General features: G+C 42.0%; 1 protein-coding gene across 4 annotated transcripts in view; it reads left to right on the top strand.

Annotated features, from left to right (window-relative positions):
- The window catches only part of vps50 (VPS50 EARP/GARPII complex subunit), a 227,764-nt gene that overhangs the window by 186,439 nt on the left and 17,388 nt on the right, over window positions 1-23,937 (top strand). For all 4 annotated transcript variants that reach the window (XM_041884002.2, XM_041884000.2, XM_045222025.1 and 1 more), the window contains one exon: window positions 18,686-18,840. In XM_041884002.2, the coding sequence (XP_041739936.2) occupies window positions 18,686-18,840 (155 nt within the window). The remainder of the gene's footprint in view (window positions 1-18,685; window positions 18,841-23,937) is intronic.

The raw sequence follows: 23,937 nt of genomic DNA, 5'->3' as shown, positions 1-23,937 counted from the left end.
ATCAATTTACAACATTTCTGACATGCGTTTTTCTGGATTTTTTGTTTGTTATTCTGTCTCTGTGTTCAAATAAACCAACCATTAAAAGTATAGACTGATCATGTCTTTGTCAGTGGGCAAACGTACAAAATCAGCAGGGGATCAAATACTTTTTTCCCTCACTGTAATAATAAGAGTAAAATAAAGAGCAGAGTAGCAGCAGCAAATTATGAGTGTAAAAGTGTGTGTATGTTTGTATCTGTGTGAGCGTGTATATCAAATCAAATTTTATTTGTCACATACGTGTTTAGCAGATATAAAGTCTAGTGAGTGTGTATGTGGTGTGTATATAAAGTCTAGTGAGTGTGTATGTGGTGTGTATATATAGTCTAGTGAGTGTGTATGTGGTGTGTATATAAAGTCTAGTGAGTGTGTATGTGGTGTGTATATATAGTCTAGTGAGTGTGTATGTGGTGTGTATATAAAGTCTAGTGAGTGTGTATGTGGTGTGTGTATATATAGTCTAGTGAGTGTGTATGTGGTGTGTATATATAGTCTAGTGAGTGTGTATGTGGTGTGTATATATAGTCTAGTGAGTGTGTGTGGTGTGTATATATAGTCTAGTGAGTGTGTATGTGGTGTGTATATATAGTCTAGTGAGTGTGTATGTGGTGTGTATATATAGTCTAGTGAGTGTGTATGTGGTGTGTATATATAGTCTAGTGAGTGTGTATGTGGTGTGTATATATAGTCTAGTGAGTGTGTATGTGGTGTGTATATATAGTCTAGTGAGTGTGTATGTGGTGTGTATATATAGTCTAGTGAGTGTGTATGTGGTGTGTATATATAGTCTAGTGAGTGTGTATGTGTGTGTGTGTATGTATATAGTCTAGTGAGTGTGTATGTGGTGTGTATATATAGTCTAGTGAGTGTGTATGTGGTGTGTATATATAGTCTAGTGAGTGTGTATGTGGTGTGTATATATAGTCTAGTGAGGGTGTATGTGGTGTGTATATATAGTCTAGTGAGTGTGTATATTGTGTGTATATATAGTCTAGTGAGTGTGTATGTGGTGTGTATATATAGTCTAGTGAGGGTGTATAGTGTCAGTGCAGATAGTTTGGGTTCCATTAATTGACTATTTAGCAGTCTGGCTATTTAGCAGTCTTTGGCAATTTCTCTGCCTTTCCTCTGACACAGCCTGATATAGAGGTCCTGGATGGCAGGGAGCTCGGCCCCAGTGATGTACTGGGCTATCCGCACCACCCTCTGTAGCGCTTTGCGGTCGAAGGCAGTGCATTTGCAATACCAAGGATCTTGCAGCTCTTGACCCGCTCCACTACAGCGCTGTCAATGTGGATGGGAGCGGCTCTCTCCTCTTTCTCCTATAGTCCACGATCAGCTCCTTGGTCTTACTGATGTTGATGGAGAGGTTGTTGTCTTGGCACCACACTGGTAAGTCTCTGACCTCCTCCCTGTAGGCTCTCGTCACCGTTGGTGATCAGACCTACAAACGTTGCGTCGTCAGCAAACTTGATAATGGTGTTGGAGTTGTGCACGGCCACGCAGTCATGGGTGAACAGGGAGTACAGGCAAAGCACACACCCCTGAGGGGCACCCCGTGTTGAGGGTCAGCGTGGCAGAGTTGTTGTTATCTACCCTTACCTCCTGGGGTCGGCACGTCAGGAAGTCCAGGATCCACTTGCAGAGGGAGGTGTTCAGTCCCAGGGTCCCTAGCTTGCTGTTGAGTTTGAAGGGGATTATGGTGTTAAACACTGAGCTGTAGTCTATGAACAGCATTCTCACATAGTTATTTCCCCTCTTGTCCAGGTGGGAGAGAGCAGTGTGAAGTGCAATTAAGATTGCGTCATCTGTGGATCTGTTGGGGCGGTATGCGAATTGGAGTGGGTCTGGGATGATGTTGTTGATGTGAGCCATGACCAGCCTTTCAAAGCACAGGGTGATAGTCATTTAGGCAGGTTACCTTGGAGCTCTTGGGAACAGGGACAATGGTGGTCAGCTTGAAACAAGTTGGGATTACAGACTGGGACAAGGAGAGAGGAAAAAATGTCAGTGAAGACACTTGCCAGCTGGTCTAGGCATGCTTTGAGAACGCGCCCTGGTATTCCGTCTGGCCCGGCGGCCTTGTGATTGTTAACCTGTTTTAAAAGTTTTGCTCACATCAGCCACAGAGAGCGAGATCACACAGTCATCTGGAAAAACAGGGGCTTTCATGCAAGACACAGTTTTGTATTTCTCGAAGCGAGCATAAAAGGCATTTAGCTTGTTTGGGAGTTCTGCATCACTGGGAAACTCACAGCTGCGTTTCCCTTTGTAATCCGTTATTGTCTGCAAGCCCTGCCACATATGACGCGCATCAGAGCCAGTGTAGTGTAATAGGATTCCACCTTCCTCCTATTTACATTTTCCTTTTGCATGTTTGATGTCTCATCAGAGGTCGTAGCGGGCTTTCTTGTATGTGTCCATGTCCGTGTGCCATTCCTTTTAAGTGGTAGCTCTAGAACAGAACAACTCTCTCTCTTCTCTCTCTCTCTCTCTCTCTCTCTCTCTCTATCTTTCTTCCTCTCTCTCTCACTCCCCCTTCTCTCTCTCTCCACCTCAACCTCTTCTCATTAAGGACACTTTTCAAAGCAGCAGAAAAAAATAATATGTACTGGCTGTCCAGCTTTGATCTTACCATCAACAGATACATTTGTGAGCTCAGTGGATCCAGATACATATATAATCAGATTTGTTTTTTTACCTCTGTTTATTGGAACAAGTCAGTGCTATGACAGCTAGATGGCTGTTCCGATCCTAACCAGGGCAGTCAGTCGTCTTATTAGTTTTGTTTTCACTGGGAAGTAATTTCTAATAATCAAGTGCAGCTAGATAAGCTCCCCGGACTTTGATGCTGATGCCTGGATACAGAACAATACCACATGTATGTCTCATCCACTTGGGAGAGCGGTTTGGGTCATAAAGCCCTCATGATACTACATCACTTGTGGTTTAAAAGCATGAAGAATCTGTGGGCTCTCAGATTGCAAATGGCGGTTTCTATTTGGGTTTTCTATAACCACGTCTCTGTGGATGGGAGACCATATGAGAATTCCTGTTTCGCAGTTAGATAGACGTTTCAGCTTGGCCTTCGATGATTAAAATGGAAACCCAAAATCAAGCTAGATCGTTCTCCAAAGATAATGGCTAGATCCTGAACTGTCTGCATGTTCCAAGGCTGATGTCATAGTCCATCTATTGCTATTTTCAGCCTCACTCTGTTAATTGTCTACGATCATGAAGATAAATATTACGATCGCAGGGTTAAGTACTTGCATCACGTTAAATTATAGTTTGGCCTCGTCTGAAATATGTTGGGAATTACTATGTCACCACAAAGTACTGGAGGCTTAAGTCTTGATTCATTCCACTGTCCTTACTGATATCTGTTTGTGTCAACTCTGATCAGTAAGTTTTCTATGTTAGTAATGTACAGTCGTAGTCAAAAGTTTTGAGAATGACACAAGTATTGGCCTTCACAAAGTTCGCTGCTTCAGTATTATGAGATATATTTGTCAGATGTTACTATGGTATACTGAAGTATAATTACAAGCATTCCATAAGTGTCAAAGGCTTTTATTGACAATTACATTAAGTTTATGCAAAGAGTCAATATTTGCAGTGTTGACCCTTCTTTTTCAAGACCTCTGCAATCCGCCCTGGCATGCTGTCAATTAACTGCTGGGCCACATCCTGACTTGTGGCAGCCCATTCTTGCATCATCAATGCTTGGAGTTTGTCCGAATTTGTGGGTTTTTGTTTGTCCACCCGCCTCTTGAGGATCGACCACAAGTTCTCAATGGGATTAAGGTCTGGGGAGTTTTCTGGCCATGGACCCAAAATGTCTATGTTTTGTTCCCCGAGCCACTTACAGTGAGGGAAAAAAGTATTTGACAAAGAAATGATCAGTCTATAATTTGAATGGTAGGTTTATTTGAACAGTGAGAGACAGAATAACAACATAAAAATCCAGAAAAACGCATGTCAAAAATGTTATAAATTGATTTGCATTTTAATGAGGGAAATAAGTATTTGACCCCCTCTCAATCAGAAAGATTTCTGGCTCCCAGGTGTCTTTTATACAGGTAACGAGCTGAGATTAGGAGCACACTCTTAAAGGGAGTGCTCCTAATCTCAGTTTGTTACCTGTATAAAAGACACCTGTCCACAGAAGCAATCAATCAATCAGATTCCAAACTCTCCACCATGGCCAAGACCAAAGAGCTCTCCAAGGATGTCAGGGACAAGATTGTAGACCTACACAAGGCTGGAATGGGCTACAAGACCATCGCCAAGCAGCTTGGTGAGAAGGTGACAACAGTTGGTGCGATTATTCGCAAATGGAAGAAACACAAAATAACTGTCAATCTCCCTCGGCCTGGGGCTCCATGCAAGATCTCACCTCGTGGAGTTGCAATGATCATGAGAACGGTGAGGAATCAGCCCAGAACTACACGGGAGGATCTTGTCAATGATCTCAAGGAAGCTGGGACCATAGTCACCAAGAAAACAATTGGTAACACACTACGCCGTGAAGGACTGAAATCCTGCAGCGCCCGCAAGGTCCCCCTGCACAAGAAAGCACATATACATGCCCGTCTGCAGTTTGCCAATGAACATCTGAATGATTCAGAGGAGAACTGGGTGAAAGTGTTGTGGTCAGATGAGACCAAAATGGAGCTCTTTGGCATCAACTCAACTCGCCGTGTTTGGAGGAGGAGGAATGCTGCCTATGACCCCAAGAACACCATCCCCACCGTCAAACATGGAGGTGGAAACATTATGCTTTGGGGGTGTTTTTCTGCTAAGGGGACAGGACAACTTCACTGCATCAAAGGGACGATGGACGGGGCCATGTACCGTCAAATCTTGGGTGAGAACCTCCTTCCCTCAGCCAGGGCATTGAAAATGGGTCGTGGATGGGTATTCCAGCATGACAATGACCCAAAACACAAGGCCAAGGCAACAAAGGAGTGGCTCAAGAAGAAGCACATTAAGGTCCTGGAGTGGCCTAGCCAGTCTCCAGACCTTAATCCCATAGAAAATTTGTGGAGGGAGCTGAAGGTTTGAGTTGCCAAACGTCAGCCTCGAAACCTTAATGACTTGGAGAAGATCTGCAAAGAGGTTAGGACAAAATCCCTCCTGAGATGTGTGCAAACCTGGTGGCCAACTACAAGAAACGTCTGACCTCTGATTGCCAACAAGGGTTTTGCCACCAAGTACTAAGTCATGTTTTGCAGAGGGGTCAAATACTTATTTCCCTCATTAAAATGCCTACTATTTAGAATGCAAGTACGGGTATTCGGACACGGCCTACCTCATTTGCACCATTCATGGTAATGTAACCTAGCCTGGGTGTCAGTCTGTTTGGTAATGTTACCTGTCCTGGGTACCAGTCTGTTTTGTAATGTAACCTAGCCTGGGTGCCAGTCTGTTTGGTAATGTAACCTAGCCTGGGTGCCAGTCTGTTTCTTCTCTTCTGCCAACTTCTTATGGAATTACAATGCTAATTATTTGGCTTGACAATAGAGTAGGCAAGAGTACAAACAGATCCGGGACCAGGCTAAATATACCTATGATAGTAAATGAAGAGTAACATTTTTGGGACTGGTACCGAACACCACCTGGCTGTGTGTGCTGCTGTAGAAGTTAATCAAGCTTCATTAGGGACTGGGCATGTTGAGTTCCCGGCTAAACGGTAGTGACAGCCAGATGGGGGTCTGGACGAGGGGACAGGGGACCTGTTGACTGATAGCTCTGTCTGTCTGTCAGCGCAGAGCATGGCACAGGAACAAAGACGATGAGTTAGTTTGTGTGGCGCTGCGTGCCTGTGCTCTCGAGCCCTGAGTGAGAGTGAGTGAGTGAGTGAGTAATTCCCTTCTCCTGGTTGCCGTGCTCTGAAGCACCTCTCACTAACTCTCATATACCTAAATTCTTATTAGCCAATGCTCGTCACATGATCGGGCCCTTCTCACAGGCATCTCAGCTAAGAACTAGGCTACAAGTGAAGACAGACACATCGGGACTCAATTATGTGTGTCCCTCTAATCAAATTCCGAGGTGCATATTGAAGATTTTAGAAGAACTGTCCAAATGTAGCCTACTGTTTGTCAGCCAACAAGATGAGTAGGCCTAACGACCGGCAAAAGCACTAGCCTATGTCAATCTACTATCCCCCATAGTACAAAAGTTGACCTATTCTATTGGTCAACTTGTCCTTCTGTGCGAGAAATAAATATTCCAAACATACTCTGGGACAGTTGTGGGATGCGGTAGATCCCAAATTAATACAACCACTCGCATCAAAAAAAGTTCAAAAGCAATGAGGCTGATGCAACGGATCAGAACGTTTAGCTTAACATTTTGATAAACTATTAGGCTATTTCTTCACATTATAAGCGCAGCAATGAGCACACAGCAGTAGGCTATAAGCGCGAATGTTCCAAAATGCAATCACTTAGCAGGAAAACACTTCTCAAAAGTGACCACAAATGCGATTATGCATATAATGCTTTATTATAAAGGTGCATTTTTATGGTGAAAATTATCTTCCCCAAACTTGAAACTCACTATGTATTCCAGTTAGGCTCTACACCGGTTGTAAAGCGGATTAATGTGCTTAACTTTAAGTCAATATTTGGCCACTTTAGTTGTGATATGGGCTAGGCTACATGAGGTGTGTGTGTGACTATGATTTGAAAAAGTCTGCACTTTTTCTTGCCTTAATGCACACATCATTCACAAGTGGGCATCATTCACAAGTGATAATGCATCATTCACAAGTGATAAGCTAATATTGTCTCCCATCAGACTATTCTTAATTTAATGTTGTCTTTACATATACTAAATAATATATGTGTGAAATTAGTTTTCATTTAGAATGGCTATCATGCCCCTGTCTCGGAACAGGGACATGGGGAAAAAAATACATGTAATCTATGCACTTAAAAAACTAATGGAGGACGCTTTTCCCGTGGTTCATTTTCATGCCAGCCAGGTAGGCTATACTCCTGTTGTAAAGCAAAGCAATGTGCTTAATATTAGGAAAGTTGATAAAATAAATATAGTAGGCCTAGCCTATAGAAAGCTGATGGGATCCTCCGCTTTTTAAGAGGCCATCAAAACTCTGTTTTCTCAGTCAATTGCATAGCCTATAGAAATGTTGCGCAACATGAGCTCATGGGCTCTCATGGAGTGTTTGATTTGATTTTTGAAAACATTTGCATTGATGTCAGAGTGATTAGAGGGGCAATAGAGTGCTGAGTACCAGGCAGTTAGCAAGTTTGGTAGGCTACTAATGACCAGCAGCAGCATCAGAGCTTGGAGAAGCCTAGTTACCATGACTTAACGGTCACGTGGAATTTGACTGCGGTCACGAATCTTGACCACCGGTGTGGCGGTTATACGGTCACTGTAACAACCCTAATCAGAACAGCATTAGTGGAGCTGTGATTACTCAGTTCTCAGTAAAGTGAAATCAGGTTAACCAGTGAATTAGTGTGGAGATGTTGTCAGCATTAGTCATTTCTCCATGGAAGGTGTGAAAAGCCCCCCGTCACCACTTCAGTGACCCATTACAGTTGAGTCTAATGGGTTTTCATGCAAAAAGGGCTGTTTATTAGGTTGCTCGAAATGGCAGTCATAAGTGGTTCTTTGTGTGTCACATTGTCAATAATGTGCTTACCATGAAGACCTAGAATCTGCTCAGACACTTTTTCAAGTGTGGTGTCTTCCTTACTGTGAGTTATTGATATGGACTTGAATGTTCTGGTACTATGAAATTGGTATAATTCAAAACAGATTCTACCCCTTGAAGTGTATTCTCCCAGTAAAAGACCTATGGGTCTCCTCATGAGATTCAGTCTGATGTCTTGAAATGATTCATTACCTCAAGCACCACTTTGATTCTACAACCAACACATAATTAAAGTGTTGTGCGTTTACAATTAAATTAATTATATTTTTTCTCTCTTCCATCCTCCCTTTTGCCCTTTTATTGCTTTCGCTCAGATAAAACTGAGCTTTCAATAGACTCCACAGAATAGGATTTTCCCCCACTGGTTTGCTATCTAAATTCGTAAAAAATAAATAATAATGAACTGCTCTGGAGAACTTTCAGTTTATTTAGAGTGAAATACAATTGAGGAAGTACATGTGAGTTTCTGTAGTGGAAGGGAAGCAGTATTAGGTATTGATTAGGCATTGATTAGTTATTGATTTAATTGGTCTGACCTGAAAAAAACAGGAACCCTGAGTGACTGAGCTTGCATTTAAAATAACTTACCCTCATGGCGTTCACTCTTTATTTTTGGATTTTGTTATGCTTGAAAAATGAAGTAAGCTTTATGCAACATCTTTTTGAGTGCAGAGCCATCACACCTTTTGTTTGTCTGAATTCACGGGTTTTACACACCAGCCAAGCTTCTGGGAGAGCGCCATGGTCCCCTTTTCATTTGTTGGTAAAATACAGTCATGTATGTAAGGTGCATTAAGTGCAATCTCAAAGTTATTTCTGTTACACCAATACTTTTATATAATGTATTTGAGCGTTTAACATACAGTAAGCTACTATGGTATACAGTGGGGAGAACAAGTATTTTATACACTGCCGATTTTGCAGGTTTTCCTACTTACAAAGCATGTAGAGGTCTGTCATTTTTATCATAGGTACACTTCAACTGTGAGAGACAGAATCTAAAACAAAAATCCAGAAAATCACATTGCATGATTTTTAAGTAATTACTTTGCATTTTATTGCATGACATAAGTATTTGATCACCTACCAACCAGTAAGAAGTCCGGCTCTCACAGACCTGTTAGTTTTTCTTTAAGAAGCCCTCCTGTTCTCCACTCATTACCTGTATTAACTGCACCTGTTTGAACTCGTTACCTGTATAAAAGACACCTGTCCACACACTCAATCAAACAGACTCCAACCTCTCCACAATGGCCAAGACCAGAGAGCTGTGTAAGGACATCAGGGATAAAATTGTAGACCTGCACAAGGCTGGGATGGGCTACAGGACAATAGGCAAGCAGCTTGGTGAGAAGGCAACAACTGTTGGCGCAATTATTAGAAAATGGAAGAAGTTCAAGATGACAGTCAATCACCCTCGGTCTGGGGCTCCATGCAAGATCTCATCTCGTGGGGCATCAATGATCATGAGGAAGGTGAGGGATCAGCCCAGAACTACACGGCAGGACCTGGTCAATGACCTGAAGAGAGCTGGGACCACAGTCTCAAAGAAAACCATTAGTAACACACTACGCCGTCATGGATTAAAATCCTGCAGCGCACGCAAGGTCCCCCTGCTCAATCCAGCGCATGTCCAGGCCCGTCTGAAGTTTGCCAATGACCATCTGGATGATCCAGAGGAGGAATGGGAGAAGGTCATGTGGTCTGATGAGACAAAAATAAAGCTTTTTGGTCTAAACTCCACTCGCCGTGTTTGGAGGAAGAAGAAGGATGAGTACAACCCCAAGAACACCATCCCAACCGTGAAGCATGGAGGTGGAGACATCATTCTTTGGGGATGCTTTTCTGCAAAGGGGACAGAACGACTGCACCGTATTGAGGGGAGGATGGATGAGGCCATGTATCGCGAGATCTTGGCCAACAACCTCCTTCCCTCAGTAAGAGCATTGAAGATGGGTCGTGGCTGGGTCTTCCAGCATGACAACGACCCAAAAACACACAGCCAGGGCAACTAAGGAGTGGCTCCGTAGAAGCATCTCAAGGTCCTGGAGTGGCCTAGCCAGTCTCCAGACCTGAACACAATAGAAAATCTTTGGAGGGAGCTGAAAGTCCGTATTGCCCAGCGACAGCCCCGAAACCTGAAGGATCTGGAGAAGGTCTGTATGGAGGAGTGGGCCAAAATCCCTGCTGCAGTGTGTGCAAACCTGGTCAAGACCTACAGGAAACGTATGATCTCTGTAATTGCAAACAAAGGTTTCTGCACCAAATATTAAGTTCTGCTTTTCTGATGTATCAAATACTTATGTCATGCAATAAAATGCAAATTAATTACTTAAAAATCATACAATGTGATTTTCTGGATTTTTGTTTTAGATTCCGTCTCTCACAGTTGAAGTGTACCTATGATAAAAATTACAGACCTCTACATGCTTTGTAAGTAGGAAAACCTGCAAAATCGGCAGTGTATCAAATACTTGTTCTCCCCACTGTACATAATAAAACGTATTTTATCTATTTAAAATAGTTACTGTTCTAGATCTCTTCAATGTAAGACGTGTAAGTGACTGGTCAAAGGTGGTCTCTGAACCCCCTTCTGACGGCAGTCTGCGTCAATAACACTCTCCTGTGTACTATTTCTTAGCTACTGTTTCCAAGCAGATTGCTTTTGATGCCACTGTCTGTCTTTAGGCACTCTTTACATTTACATTTTAGTCTATTAGCAGACGATCTTATCCAGAGTGCATACATTATTATTATTATTATTTTTTATACTGTTCCCCTGTGGGAAACGAACCCACAACCCTGGCGTAACAAACGCCATGCTCTACCAACTGAGCTACATGGGACTTTATGAGTGGCTGCATCAGAGAAGAGTCACAGTATCACTGTGACAAAGTTATCCCATAGGGTCGTCTGGTTCCTCCCTCCCTAATGCCCTTGTTCTCACTCTGCATAATGTTTACCCCGAGTGTCAGTGGACCCATCGCACAATGTTATTGGCTTTCCTAAATGGGCGTAGCAGCACTGTGAGAAATGGATGAAGTGTGTCGGGCGACAGGTGTCTTTGAAAGGGAAAAATACATTTCATAGCGTGGGAATTCATAACCACACTGTATCAATTCATTCACTGTAACATCACATCCTCCTGTTCTGTAAAGGAAATGTGATTTTAAAGGGATGATCTGGGATTAAAAGCGGGCATTCCTCCACATTTGTGGCTGGTGAATTGACACCACAGTTACATTAATCACAAACAATGGAGTAAAACCAGCTTATATTTTGTGCTTAATGGGGTAAGACAGTTGAACTAATCTTATAAGGCATTTATAAGTTATAGACTTCAAAAATCATTGGCTATATACTGTATATATTTAATTTTAAAGTCTGAAAATGGATGTACCAATCCCAGATTGTGCCTTTAATCCCTCAAATCTCTTGAACTCTATGAAGTTGACAGAAGTTTAGAGGTAATGTGCATTAGTTCCAGCAAGGAAGCAGCCCACATGAGCTGTAGGACTGGGAATTGCCAGGGACCTCACGATAAGATATTATCACGATACATTTAAGTGTTGATACGATATGTATTGCGATTCTCATGATTCTATATATATTGCGATTTGATACTGTGATTTTATTGCGATTTTACGTTCTAAAAATATTGCTCACACTATGTCTGCTGCAGAGAGACGAGAGAGCCATAATAAAAACAAGTTTTGATCAGTCATGGAAATAAAAGTGCCGAAAACACGTTGGCTCACTATTTAAAAAGCTATAGGATGAAAAATACCGGAGTTTTGGCGCAGGTACAGCTGACTAGCACTAGCTAACGCTACCTAGCTAATGCTAAGTATCGATATATTATCACCCAAAATAATATTGCGATATGTAACTATCTATTTTTTCCCCCATCACTAATGAGCTGTACTTTTGTCTCTTTAAGCATCTATTGAACTTAAGAGATTAATTCTTCAGAGGATATGCTTTTAGAAATTGAGTTATTCTTGCTGTGAGTGCCTCTGTTTTTAGCTACAGTTATAGGATTCAGCCACGGGGCTCTTCAACTGGTTTTTCACTTTATTTAATCTTCATTTCCCTCCTCTTGGATGCTCTGCTCAGTTTTGATGGAAGCTAGAAATCATGCCTGTGTCATAATGGAATGGATGCAAACCTTTCCCAAGCACATTGGCTCAGCCTATATTTATTCAACACTCACCAAAATTCTATTCTCTGTCTTTTCTTCCTCCGCTCAGATTTTCTTTTGAGGATTCACCCCGAAATGTTTCAGATTTCTCTTTTTAATCACCCAAACAATATCTGAATTTTGCATAATTGCGCAGGCTTATGCAGGTTGAATGAATGCCTTCCAAGGCAGCAGCCAGTGGAATTGCAACGCAGTGTTGTGTTAGCATGTCTGGATAAACAGATTAGCAACATACAGTGATGCTACGGTATAACTACTCTGGCAGCTGGTATTGAGTTAGGAAAAACTAAATTACTCCAAAATGTAGCCATTTTTGGATGTCTCTCAAACAGTACAGTAATTGTGTAGCGGTATTGTTAGATGGGGGTAAAGATAAAGGTCTTAAAATGTCCCAAGTATCATTTTACATTTTTTACATTTTAGTCATTTAGCAGACGCTCTTATCCAGAGCGACTTACAGTTAGTGAGTGCATACATTTTTCATACTAGCCCCCCGTGGGAAACGAACCCACAACCCTGGCGTTGCAAGCCTCATGCTGTACCAACTTAGCTACAGGGGATTTGGTATCCTTGGCCAAATCACAATAGTCCCACAAAAAAACTATCCAGTCCAATCAATAATCAAAAATAATAAACAATCTCAAATGCACTCCTTTGAACACAAATGTAAAAAATAAAATAAAAACAAAGTCAGGAGTGGCAATAATAGTCCAGCAACACAGAACATCAAAGGGTGCACAGTGAAAAAAGAGAAACTGTGCTGCAGTGTCTAAAGCAACGGAGCGAGAGAGGGAAAATTAGGGTGAGAGAGAGAGAGGGGCGTTTTAGCTGTTGACTTCAGGCTTGCAGTTGTTCTCGTTTGTCCGTCCAATACAACTGTTGGTTTGATTGTCAAAGCTCTGCAACACTGTTGCTACTAATCCATGCGATCAATGACAGGAGCGGTCCCAACAGATTCCAAACACGACCTAGAGCGTTAACACCGGCTATCGACTTAAAAACTTGCTCTTGAAGTGGCAGCGCAGTTGAAGGCTCCGTGTAGGATTTCGCCACAATGGAAACTACGACTCTGGATAAGTATCTTCCAAAATACCAGAAGCCAGCTGTACGATGTCAATAAGTCAACTCAATGATTTCTCTCCTGATATAAACTCTTGTATATAGGAAAGTCTGTTCCCCCTCAGCTTTCTGGCAAGAGAAATCCTGATACACTAACACCAACAGAATAAAACGATGTGGAGAATGTCTCATGTCAGTGGATGAAAAGTTGCTCCCTAAAAACTTAAGGCCATATATTTGTTTTGTGTGACCGTGTAGAATCTAGCTGCCTTGCTCAGGGGCAGAACGACAGATTTTTGCCTTGGTGGCTTGGGGATTCGATCCAGCAACCTTTCGGTTACTGGCCCAACGCTCCTACCCGCCAGGCTACATGTTGTTTCTACTTGCACGTACGTACGCACACACACGATACAGTGCCTTGCAAAAGTATTCATCCCCCTTGGCGTTTTTCCTGTTTTGTTGCATTATAACCTGTAAGTTAAATTGATTTTTATTTGGATTTCATGTAATGGACATACACAAAATAGTCCAAATTGGTGAAGTGAAATGAAAAAAATAACTTTTTCAAAGAATTCAAAAAAATACTGAGGGGCCAGGAACTTATGATGATTTTAATGTGAATCATTACTTACTTGCACAAACACACACACACTCCAGGAACAACGCAATCAAGTGGGGATGTTTAAAATCCTTCAAATAAAAGAATACACTTTTTAATCCCATTTATCTTTTGTATTTGTTTTGGAAATAGAACAAAATAAGATTTCAGTCTGCATATATCTGATTAGTATGTATCCAGCTGTGAATTCCTTTAATGCAAGCTGTTTTCTCAACAAATATCTTCTTGATTTGATTTAATGTTTTCTGGTGTGTTATCCATGTAGGCCCTACGGTTACTGTAAATATTCAAGATGCCCAAAGGGCACCGGTAGACGATTATGTTAATGTCGTTTCATCTATTCAACAGCTAATGCATGTCTTATTGAACATGTAATAGTCATTTATTACTAATACATCTTTAATGGATTGGCAACAGCATGTATCGCTGTAGCAAAGATTGTGATATTAAAGTGAAACAATTATTAATTTAAGATAGATTAACTTATTTACCTCAAGTTTTTACTATAACAGGTAGTTTTTTTATTAATGTGCTACAGTGTGAATCCAAAAGCTTCCCACCATTAGGAAACAACATTATCTTTCCCTTCGAAAACTGGACTTAAAACAAGATAAGAATTACAAACTGTTCTCTCTATTTTTATGGGGGTCGGTCAGGATTTTCATACCGTGTTAAATCCACAGGAAGAAACCATGTGGAGTTATGAGCAATGTGAAGAGAAACATATTTTTTCTCTGTAGTCTTCAGGGGGAACATTTTATTTTCCTCTTTCTATAAAGTGATTGTTTACACATGTGGAGCATGGTTAATAAAAGGACATGGCGTGCTCTTTTTCTTGATTTAAATAGGAAACCGCCTTTTCATCCGCAATAGACTTGAATTTGTACAGTGTCCATATTAGGACAGTATCACCATGTTCTGATGAAACTGACACAAGTCCTATTGAGACGGAGGCTTTCCTTATATATACACCATCAATACATTTGATCTTGACGACATCGTTTAAAAAAAAAAATTTATTCAGTGCCTTCAGAAAGTATTCATACCTCTTGACTTATTTCACATTTTGTTGTGGTACAGCCTGAATTCAACATTGATTAAATATATTCGTTTTCTCATTCATCTACACACAATAGCCCATAATGACAAAGTGAAAACATGTTTTTAGAAATGTTTGCAAATTTATTGAAAATGAAATACAGAAATATCTAATTTACATAAGTATTCACACCCCTCAGTCAATACTTTGTAGAAACACCTTTGGCAGCGATTGCAGCTGTGAGTCTTTCTGGGTAAGTCTCTAAGAGCTTTCCACACCTGGATTGAGCAACATTTTCCCATTATTCTTTTCAAAATTCATCAAGCTCTGTCAAATTGGTTGTTCATCATTGTTAGACAACAATTTTCAGGTCTTGCCATAGATTTTCAAGTAGATTTAAGTCAAAACTGTAGCTCGGCCACTCAGGAACATTCACTGTCTTCTTGGTAAGCAACTCCAGTGTAGGTTTGGCATTGTGTTTTATGTTATTGTCCTGCTAAACTTCATCTCCCAGTGTCTGGTGGAAAGCAGACTGAACCAGGTTTTCCTCTAGGATTTTGCCTTTGCTTAGCTCCATTCTGTTTCTTTTTTATCCTGAAAAACTCCCTAGTCCTTAACGATTACAAGCATACCCATAACATGATGCAGCCACCACTATGCTTGAAAATATGGAGAGTGGTACTCAGTAATGTGTTGGATTGGATTTGCCCCAAACATAACACTTTGTATTCAGAACTAAAAGTTAATTGCTTTGCCACATTCTTTGCAGTATTAATTTAGTGCCTTATTTGTATTCTGTACAGGCTTCCTTCTTTTCAATCTGTCATTTAGGTTAGTATTGTGGATTAACTACAATGTTGTTGATCCATCCTCAGTTTTCTCCTATCACAGCCATTAGACTCTGTAGCTGTTTTAAAGTCACCATTGGCCACATGGTGAAATCCCTGAGCGGTTTCCTTCCTCTGGAAACTGAGTTAGGAAGGATGCCTGTATCTTTGTAGTGACTGGGTGTATTGATACACCATCCAAAGTGTAATTAATAACTTCACCATGCTCAAATGGATATTCATTGTCTGCTTTTTTTTTTTTTCTACCAATAGGTGCCCTTCTTTGCAAGGCATTGTGGTTGAACCTGTGTTTGAAATTCAATGCTCGACTGAGGGACCTTACAGAAGCAGTCATTCAAAAATCATGTTAAACACTATTATTGCATACAGAGTGGGTCCTTGCAACTTATTATGTGACAAGTTAAGCACATTTTTACTCTTGAACTTATTTAGGCTTGCCATAACAAAGGGGTTGAATACTTATTGACTCACGACATTTCAGCTTTTCATTTTGAATACATTCTTTCCACTTTGACATCATTGGGTATTGTGTGTAGGCCAGCTACAAAAAAAACTCAATTTAATCAATTTTAAATTCAGGCTGTAACACAACAAAATGTGGGAAAGTCAAGGGGTGTGAATACTTTCTGAAGGCACTGTACTTTGACCTAATGACTTTAATCGGTCTGTTGTGATGGACTGATAGATTACTTTGCTTCCAGAGCAAGACAGCTTTGAAAAGCTTGACAAGATTTAAAAAATCAAATGCCAAAAAGTCTCAGTTGAGAACAAATCGATATTTCTTGTTAGTGTTCCGCAAAGTGAGGGTAAACGGTTTGGTCCGAGGTTTGGGGTAGTTGTCAGTTCCTTAATTACTTTTACTTTAGTGCTTATTTTATCTTGAGTAATGTCCGTACTCAGAATAGAGTGTGGGGCTAATAGGTTTTCTGGATAAACTCCACCAGTGCAGGACGTTAATCATGTTTATGCTGCAGAAAGGACCCATGATGCAGTTTACTGCACATCATTTCTTGGTTTTACTCCTTGAAGGTATTGCTCACCCCAATTACTATCTTGCATCATCTAATGGTTCCCTAGACAGGAGTAGGTGGGATTTGGAAAGTTAGCATCCCAATATATTATCAAACTGGTATTTGACTCACAAATCTAACCATGGGAAGATTGCAAGTGACCGAGCCTTCTACCATTGTCACATTACAAAGCATCAGTTTAATGTTTTTGACATCTGGTTATGTCGAGAGGTGGCTGCCATGAGGAGCTTCACGCTGTGGGTACAGATCTAGGATCAGATTCCCCTCCTCCAGTTCAACCTTAATTTTGTGGGGAAAATGCTAAACCCAAGATCACCGTCGAGGGGCAACTTCACCCTACCCCGAACTTCATCTGAATGGTCATATTCCCTCTGCAGTGATATGAACATCCTAATCTGTTAAATGCTGCATGTTGAATGCCAGAACATTCTCTGATTCTTTGATCTGACTCTTTGACATCCTTTAGACCCGCCCCTCTTATCATTGATTAATGGTTTCTAAGGTAACTCACATAACTCTTTATTGGTAATTAATTTGTCTCTAGTAGGCCCCAAAGTGGTATTTCCTACCAATTACTAGCCCATGCATGATTCATAATTTCTAATTAGCTACTTAACCAATGAGTTAAAGGTAATTTAGCCATTTATGAGAAATGAATTAGTGGTTTAATTTCACATTTTCCATAATTCTTGAATGTTTCAATGTTTTCACTGATTCATATATAGCTTGCCTTGCTACTTGGTAGCAGTTCCTCAGAATTAGAATTGCAATATTCCAGTAAATTCCCAGGTTTTCCATAAATCCCAGTTGGAACATTCTCGGGATCAGGAAGGAATAAGCAGAATATCCGGAATCCTACAGTCAGGATTGCTGGAAAATATGGGACTTTTGGGAAAGTTACTGGAATGTTGCTATTTAGTATTAGGTAACCTGAGATAACAGGGTTCTTCTCCCCAGGAGAGTATGGAGCCTGTATGTATGTAAGTGGATGATGGTGGACAGGTTTAATTGCTTTCCATTTGGTCATTACCTACTGCATGTGATTGCTATTGATTTGGCCCTGCTGCTCTGCTTCTGTTGTTTTAGGGATACACACACACACACACACACAAACACACACACAGCTTGACAACCCGCATGATCCATTGTCAAGCCCAGAAGAACCTTTATGAAAAATTATGTCTTCTAGTGTTTGGATTGTATTGTTGTGATTAATGGACGTGGCCCGTGGGGCTGGCTGATTTTCCTCTGTATTTCACAGCTAAAGAAAAGCCAGAAAAGTGTGTGAGAGTGAAATGTGCTGGTGCATGTCAAACAGTAGCGGAATCAATACAGACTATTCTAGAATACCGCTGAGAGCTTACTCCCTTCTACTGTTAAAAATAGACCCAGTGATTTCCATAAGACTACATAATATTGCATACATCAGAGATTAAGTGAGGGCTGTAGTTTCTTTCCCTCATGGTTCAAAAGGAGAAAGATGAGAAGGAAGTTTCTTGACTTCTTGATCTTTCTTGTCTTTATCTGTTTAATGCAATATGACGATGAGGTCAGAAAGAGCTCTAGTATCTAGAGGTCAGAGACTCCGATCCCTATGGGCCCTGATCAAAAGTAGTGTACTAAATAGGGAATAGGGTGCCATTTGGAACTCAGTCTTAGATATACAGTTATACTTAGATATAAATAATTGTATGTCACTGCTGTAGCTCAGTGTTTGAGCTCTGTGTGGTACAGCCAACTCTCATATCTGGCTGTTATAGCCTTCAGTCATACCTCACTACTCTAGCTTTAAATTGGACACTTGGCTAATGTCAGTGGTGCTATTAGCCTGTAATCCACAGTGGATCCAAAGAAAGCCTCTCTCGACCCAGGTCTCCATCCAACCTTTTTATGCTCTCGAAAAAATAAATGTAATGACAGGCCTGATGGAAACAGCAAATTTGTCGGTAAACTTTCCAAATGTCGACAAAACAAAATACGCTAGATTCGGGAAAGCATGCAGTTTATTAGGCTACAGATTAAGTAAGTTATGAAGAACTTCACAGGGTGGTGAAAGTGCAAGGTGATGAGCTTGATGCTTCTGTCCTTCTCTCTGTTTCCGTGTTCTGTCAAAGCTAACTCTTCCATCCTCTCGCTCTGTCCCCCGGTTATAGGAGTCTCTGGGGGAAGGCGGCTCCAGCGTCCACGGTGGTCCAGTGGAGGAGAGAAAGGAGAAGGTGCCCAGCCCCCACCTCAGCCAGCTTGTGGTCCTGACAGCCAGCGAGACCCTCTACGGCCTGGCCCAGAGGGTTGTCGCCACAGAGTCACTGTAAGAGAACCTTCCTGCCGTAACTCATTCATACCTCTGTATGCTCCTTTAGAAGTCCCCTCTTTATAGTTGATACCTCTGTGTACCTGTAACGGGTGGCTGACACTGAGTCACTATAATCCTGCGAGTATTCATCATGTCTTGCAACAGAAACCGTTTACCGTGTAAGAACCAAACAGAATCAAACTGAGCAAACGGAACGAAACTGGGAGGGACCTACCTGAATTTGTCCAATAGAAACTCCCGTTTTCCATTTGGAGTAAATGGTTTCTGTTGCGAAACGTTTTGCAACTGACGAAACGTTTGGCAACAGAATCGGCATAATGAATACATCCCTGTTTCTACCTTCTGTATGGTCTTTTAGAAGTCCCTTGAGGGTGTTGGCTACAGAGTTACTTTAGGGTCGGGGTGCCCACTTTGTTCTTTGCTTTGTGGAGACACTTTTATTGGATGTGATTACTAATAAATGTAAAGTTGTCAAGTTAACCAAGTTTGTTAGCTAATTAAAGTACATGATTCAATGCTGCTCTGTTGGAGAAACAGTAGGTAGTGTGCTGTCTGCCACAGCCCTGTGTGTGTCCCTGCCCTCCCTTTGCGGCCATGAGATCTAAAGGCGACTGCTGTGGTAAGACGAGCAGTTTTCCTGATGAGTCAATAGAGGCTGTCTCACGACTCCATCCCCCGAGGGGTATTCATTCAATTAAGTGGTATGATGCAGGAGTCTCTGAGAGCTCTACGTGTCTCTCTGGCTGCGTTCCAAATGGCAACCTGTTCCCAAAGGGCTCTGGTCAAAAGTAGTGCACTATATAGTGAACATGGCACCATTTGAGACACACTCTCTTCCTTTTCTCTAATCTTCAGGATGCTGGCGCTGCAGGGAAACGGGCTGTTAGATCACTTTTTATTCCTAAATTGAGTTAGTGGATATTTCTCTCCCCAGTTTGCATTCTGCTGTTGTTTACAGTTCAGTGCCAGTCTCCCCTTCTCTCTGTCTCCCCCCTTTCTCGGTCTCCCTCTCTCTCCCTCTCTCGGTCTCCCTCTCTCTCCCCCTCTCTCTCTCCCCCCTCTCGGTCTCCCTCTCTCTCCCCCCCTCTCTGTCTCCCTCTCTCTCCCTCTCGGTCTCTCTCTCTCTCCCCCTCTCTCTCTCTCTCTCCCCCTCTCTCTCTCTCTCCCCCTCTCTCTCTCTCCCTCTCTCGGTCTCCCTCTCGGTCTCCCTCTCTCGGTCTCTCCCGGTCTCTCCCTCTCTCGGTCTCCCTCTCTCTCCCCCTCTCGGTCTCCCCCTCTCGGTCTCCCCCTCTCGATCTCCCGCTCTCTCCCTCTCCCTCCCCCACTCAGTCGCTTTCTCTTTATCTCTCTCTCTCACTTCATTTCTCACTCCCTTTCCTTTTCACTCCATCACCTACACACACTTAGGCATTCACTATGCATACTTAAAAGTCTAACAATAGCCGAGCCCTGACTTGGAGTGGTTTATGTGAAACTGCTTATGGATGCCGGTATGCCAGCCAGGGACCCCGATTCCGAGGCACCTGTCACCACACCCGCTGCCAGATGGCCCAAACAGAAAACTAGACAACAAAAAAAAGACAAAGTTTATATAAAACGTTATCTTTTTAAACCTTAGAGAGCAGGTAGCAGAGAGGGACACCACTTCATTAAAGCCTTGATTAAAGGGCCAATCAGCAGTTGAAACAATAAAAAACTTCTCCCTGCCACTATTTAGGTAGAAAGCTGAGGGATGGGACTGGAGAAATTGGTTTCAAGGACTGACCATCCATGATATCAAAATGATAGTTTTAAACATGTTTTGAGGCTTTACCGTGTTTGTTTACATTTACTTTGTTTACAAACATTGGAGTAAAACAAGCTCATATTTTGGGTTCTGATGGGGTACGACAGTTGAACTAAGCTCATAAGGCATCTATAAGTTATATTCTTCAAGAATCAATGGGCACATAGCATTAATTTATGAGTCCAAAAATAGATGTAGCATCTGCTGATTGCCCCTTTTAAAGGAAGTAAGGAAGGGTCCTTAGTAAGGGTCTAACGGTTCACCAAACCCACGGCTCGGTACATATTGCGGTTTTGGGGTCACGGTTCAGTTCGGCTTCGGTAAAGCGGGAAAATGAAATGCCAACAGTTAGCTACTTCCATATACACTGAGTGTACGAAACATTATGAACATCTGCTCTTTCCATGACATAGACTGACCAGGTGAATCCAGGTGAAAGCTATGATCCCTTATTGATGTCACCTGTTAAATCCACTTCAATCAGTGTAGATGAAGGGGAGGAGACAGGTTAAAGAAGGATTTTTAAGCCTTGAGACAATAGAGACATTGATCGTGTACAGTGGGGGAAAAAAGTATTTAGTCAGCCACCAATTGTGCAAGTTCTCCCACTTAAAAAGATGAAAGAGGCCTGTAATTTTCATCATAGGTACACGTCAACTATGACAGACAAATTTAGAGAAAAAAATCCAGAAAATCACATTGTAGGATTTTTTATGAATTTATTTGCAAATGATGGTGGAAAATAAGTATATGGTCACCTACAAACAAGCAAGATTTCTGGCTCTCACAGACCTGTAACTTCTTCTTTAAGAGGCTCCTCTGTCCTCCACTCGTTACCTGTGTTAATGGCACCTGTTTGAACTTGTTATCAGTATAAAAGACACCTGTCCACAACCTCAAACAGTCACACTCCAAACTCCACTATGGCCAAGACCAAAGAGCTGTCAAAGGACACCAGAAACAAAATTGTAGACCTGCACCAGGCTGGGAAGACTGAATCTGCAATAGGTAAGCAGCTTGGTTTGAAGAAATCAACTGTGGGAGCAATTATTAGGAAATGGAAGACATACAAGACCACTGATAATCTCCCTCGATCTGGGGCTCCACACAAGATCTCACCCCGTGGGCTCAAAATGAACACAAGAACGGTGAGCAAAAATCCCAGAACCACACAGGGGGACCTAGTGAATGACCTGCAGAGAGCTGGGATCAAAGTAACAAAGCCTACCATCAGTAACACACTACGCCGCCAGGGACTCAAATCCTGCAGTGCCAGACGTGTCCCCCTGCTTAAGCCAGTACATGTCCAGGCCCGTCTGAAGTTTGCTAGAGTGCATTTGGATGATCCAGAAGAGGATTGGGAGAATGTCATATGGTCAGATGAAACCAAAATATAACTTTTTGGTAAAAACTCAACTCGTCGTATTTGGAGGACAAAGAATGCTGAGTTGCATCCAAAGAACACCATACCTACTGTGAAGCATGGGAGTGGAAACATCATGCTTTGGGGCTGTTTTTCTGCAAAGGGACCAGGACGACTGATCCGTGTAAAGGAAAGAATGAATGGGGCCATGTATCGTGAGATTTTGAGTGAAAACCTCCTTCCATCAGCAAGGGCATTGAAGATGAAACGTGGCTGGGGCTTTCAGCATGACAATGATCCCAAACACACTGCCCGGGCAACGAAGGAATGGCTTCGTAAGAAGCATTTCAAGGTCCTGGAGTGGCCTAGCCAGTCTCCAGATCTCAACCCCATAGAAAATCTTTGGAGGGAGTTGAAAGTCCGTGTTGCCCAGCGACAGCCCCAAAACATCACTGCTCTAGAGGAGATCTGCATGGAGGAATGGGCCAAAATACCAGCAACAGTGTGTGAAAACCTTGTGAAGACTTACAGAAAACGTTTGACCTGTGTCATTGCCAACAAAGGGTGTATATAACAAAGTATTGAGAAACTTTTGTTTTTGACCAAATACTTATTTTCCACCATAATTTGCAAATAAATTCATAAAAAATCCTACAATGTGATTTTCTGGATTTTTTTTTCTCATTTTGTCTGTCATAGTTGACGTGTACCTATGATGAATATTACAGGCCTCTCTCATCTTTTTAAGTGGGAGAACTTGCACAATTGGTGGCTGACTAAATACTTTTTTTCCCCACTGTATGTGTGCCATTCAGAGGGTGAATGGGCAAGACAAAATATTTAAGTGTCTTTGAACGGGGTATGATAGTAGGTACCAGGCGCACCTGTTTGTGTCAAGAACTGCAATGATGCTGTTTTTTTCACGCTCAACAATTTCCCGTGTGTATCAAGAATGGTCCTCTACCCAAAGGACATCCAGCCAACTTGACATAACTGTGGGAAGCATTGGAGTCAACATGGGCCCACATCCTTGTGGAACGCTTTCAACACCTTGTAGAGTCCATGCCCCGACGAATTGAGGCTGTTCTGAGGGTAAAAGCGGGGTGCAACTCAATATTAGAAAGGTGTTCCTAATGTTTTGTACACTCAGTGTTTGTCCATCCATCTGTAGTAAGCGCAACACAGGGTGCATTGGCCAATTCCTTGACAACTTTGGCTTTAGCTTGCTTATATAGAGGGGGTACTACCTGTTTGCTGAAATAGGTGCGAGAGGGCAAAGTTCGTAACGTGGCTCGAGCACTTTCACGAGGTGCTAAAACCACCTATTCTACTCAACCACCAAGAATGTGCGCATATCCGCAGCTATAAATATACCTATCGCTCTTGTAATTAATTTGGCCCGGTCAGAAACAGCTGCGAAGGGCTGCTTGAATGCAGAGGGGAGACTAAGTTTGTGTTGTAGTTTTTTCCCGTTTCCATCTTTCTCCGGTGGAAATGTGTAAATGTGTCAACATGTTTCTCTCTCTGGCCATCGCCGTTGTAATCTACTGGGAAGCCAAAACGTTCCCAAACTGGAGATTTAAACGATGATTGAGAATCATTCTGGTTTATCGACCCCCACCACTCGCCATCGTACAGAACTAGTTCCCGGCTGCGCCTCACAAAAGGACAGTTTGAAATGCGCCAATTAAGATAATAGTTTAGATTACAACGTGCACATAGGATCTAGTTGTTTTAACGGAATAGCCTGAAATGTTTTTTTCAGCTCAGATTTACTCAAGGCATAATACACCTACAACGCAGCATAGGCATAGCCTACAGGCCTAGTGTGTTAAATTTTTGATGTATTCATTTGGGTTCACAGTGCGGACAGAACCGAGGTCCCCGTACAGAACGTTTTGGTACCAATATGTGTACCGTTGCACCCATAGTTCTTAGGGAA

The sequence above is a fragment of the Coregonus clupeaformis genome, chromosome 8, assembly GCF_020615455.1.
Source record: "Coregonus clupeaformis isolate EN_2021a chromosome 8, ASM2061545v1, whole genome shotgun sequence".
In the NCBI taxonomy this organism is placed as follows: Eukaryota; Metazoa; Chordata; class Actinopteri; order Salmoniformes; family Salmonidae; genus Coregonus; species Coregonus clupeaformis.
Note: the sequence above shows the minus strand (reverse complement) of the source record. Positions and strands in the feature narration are given on the sequence as shown.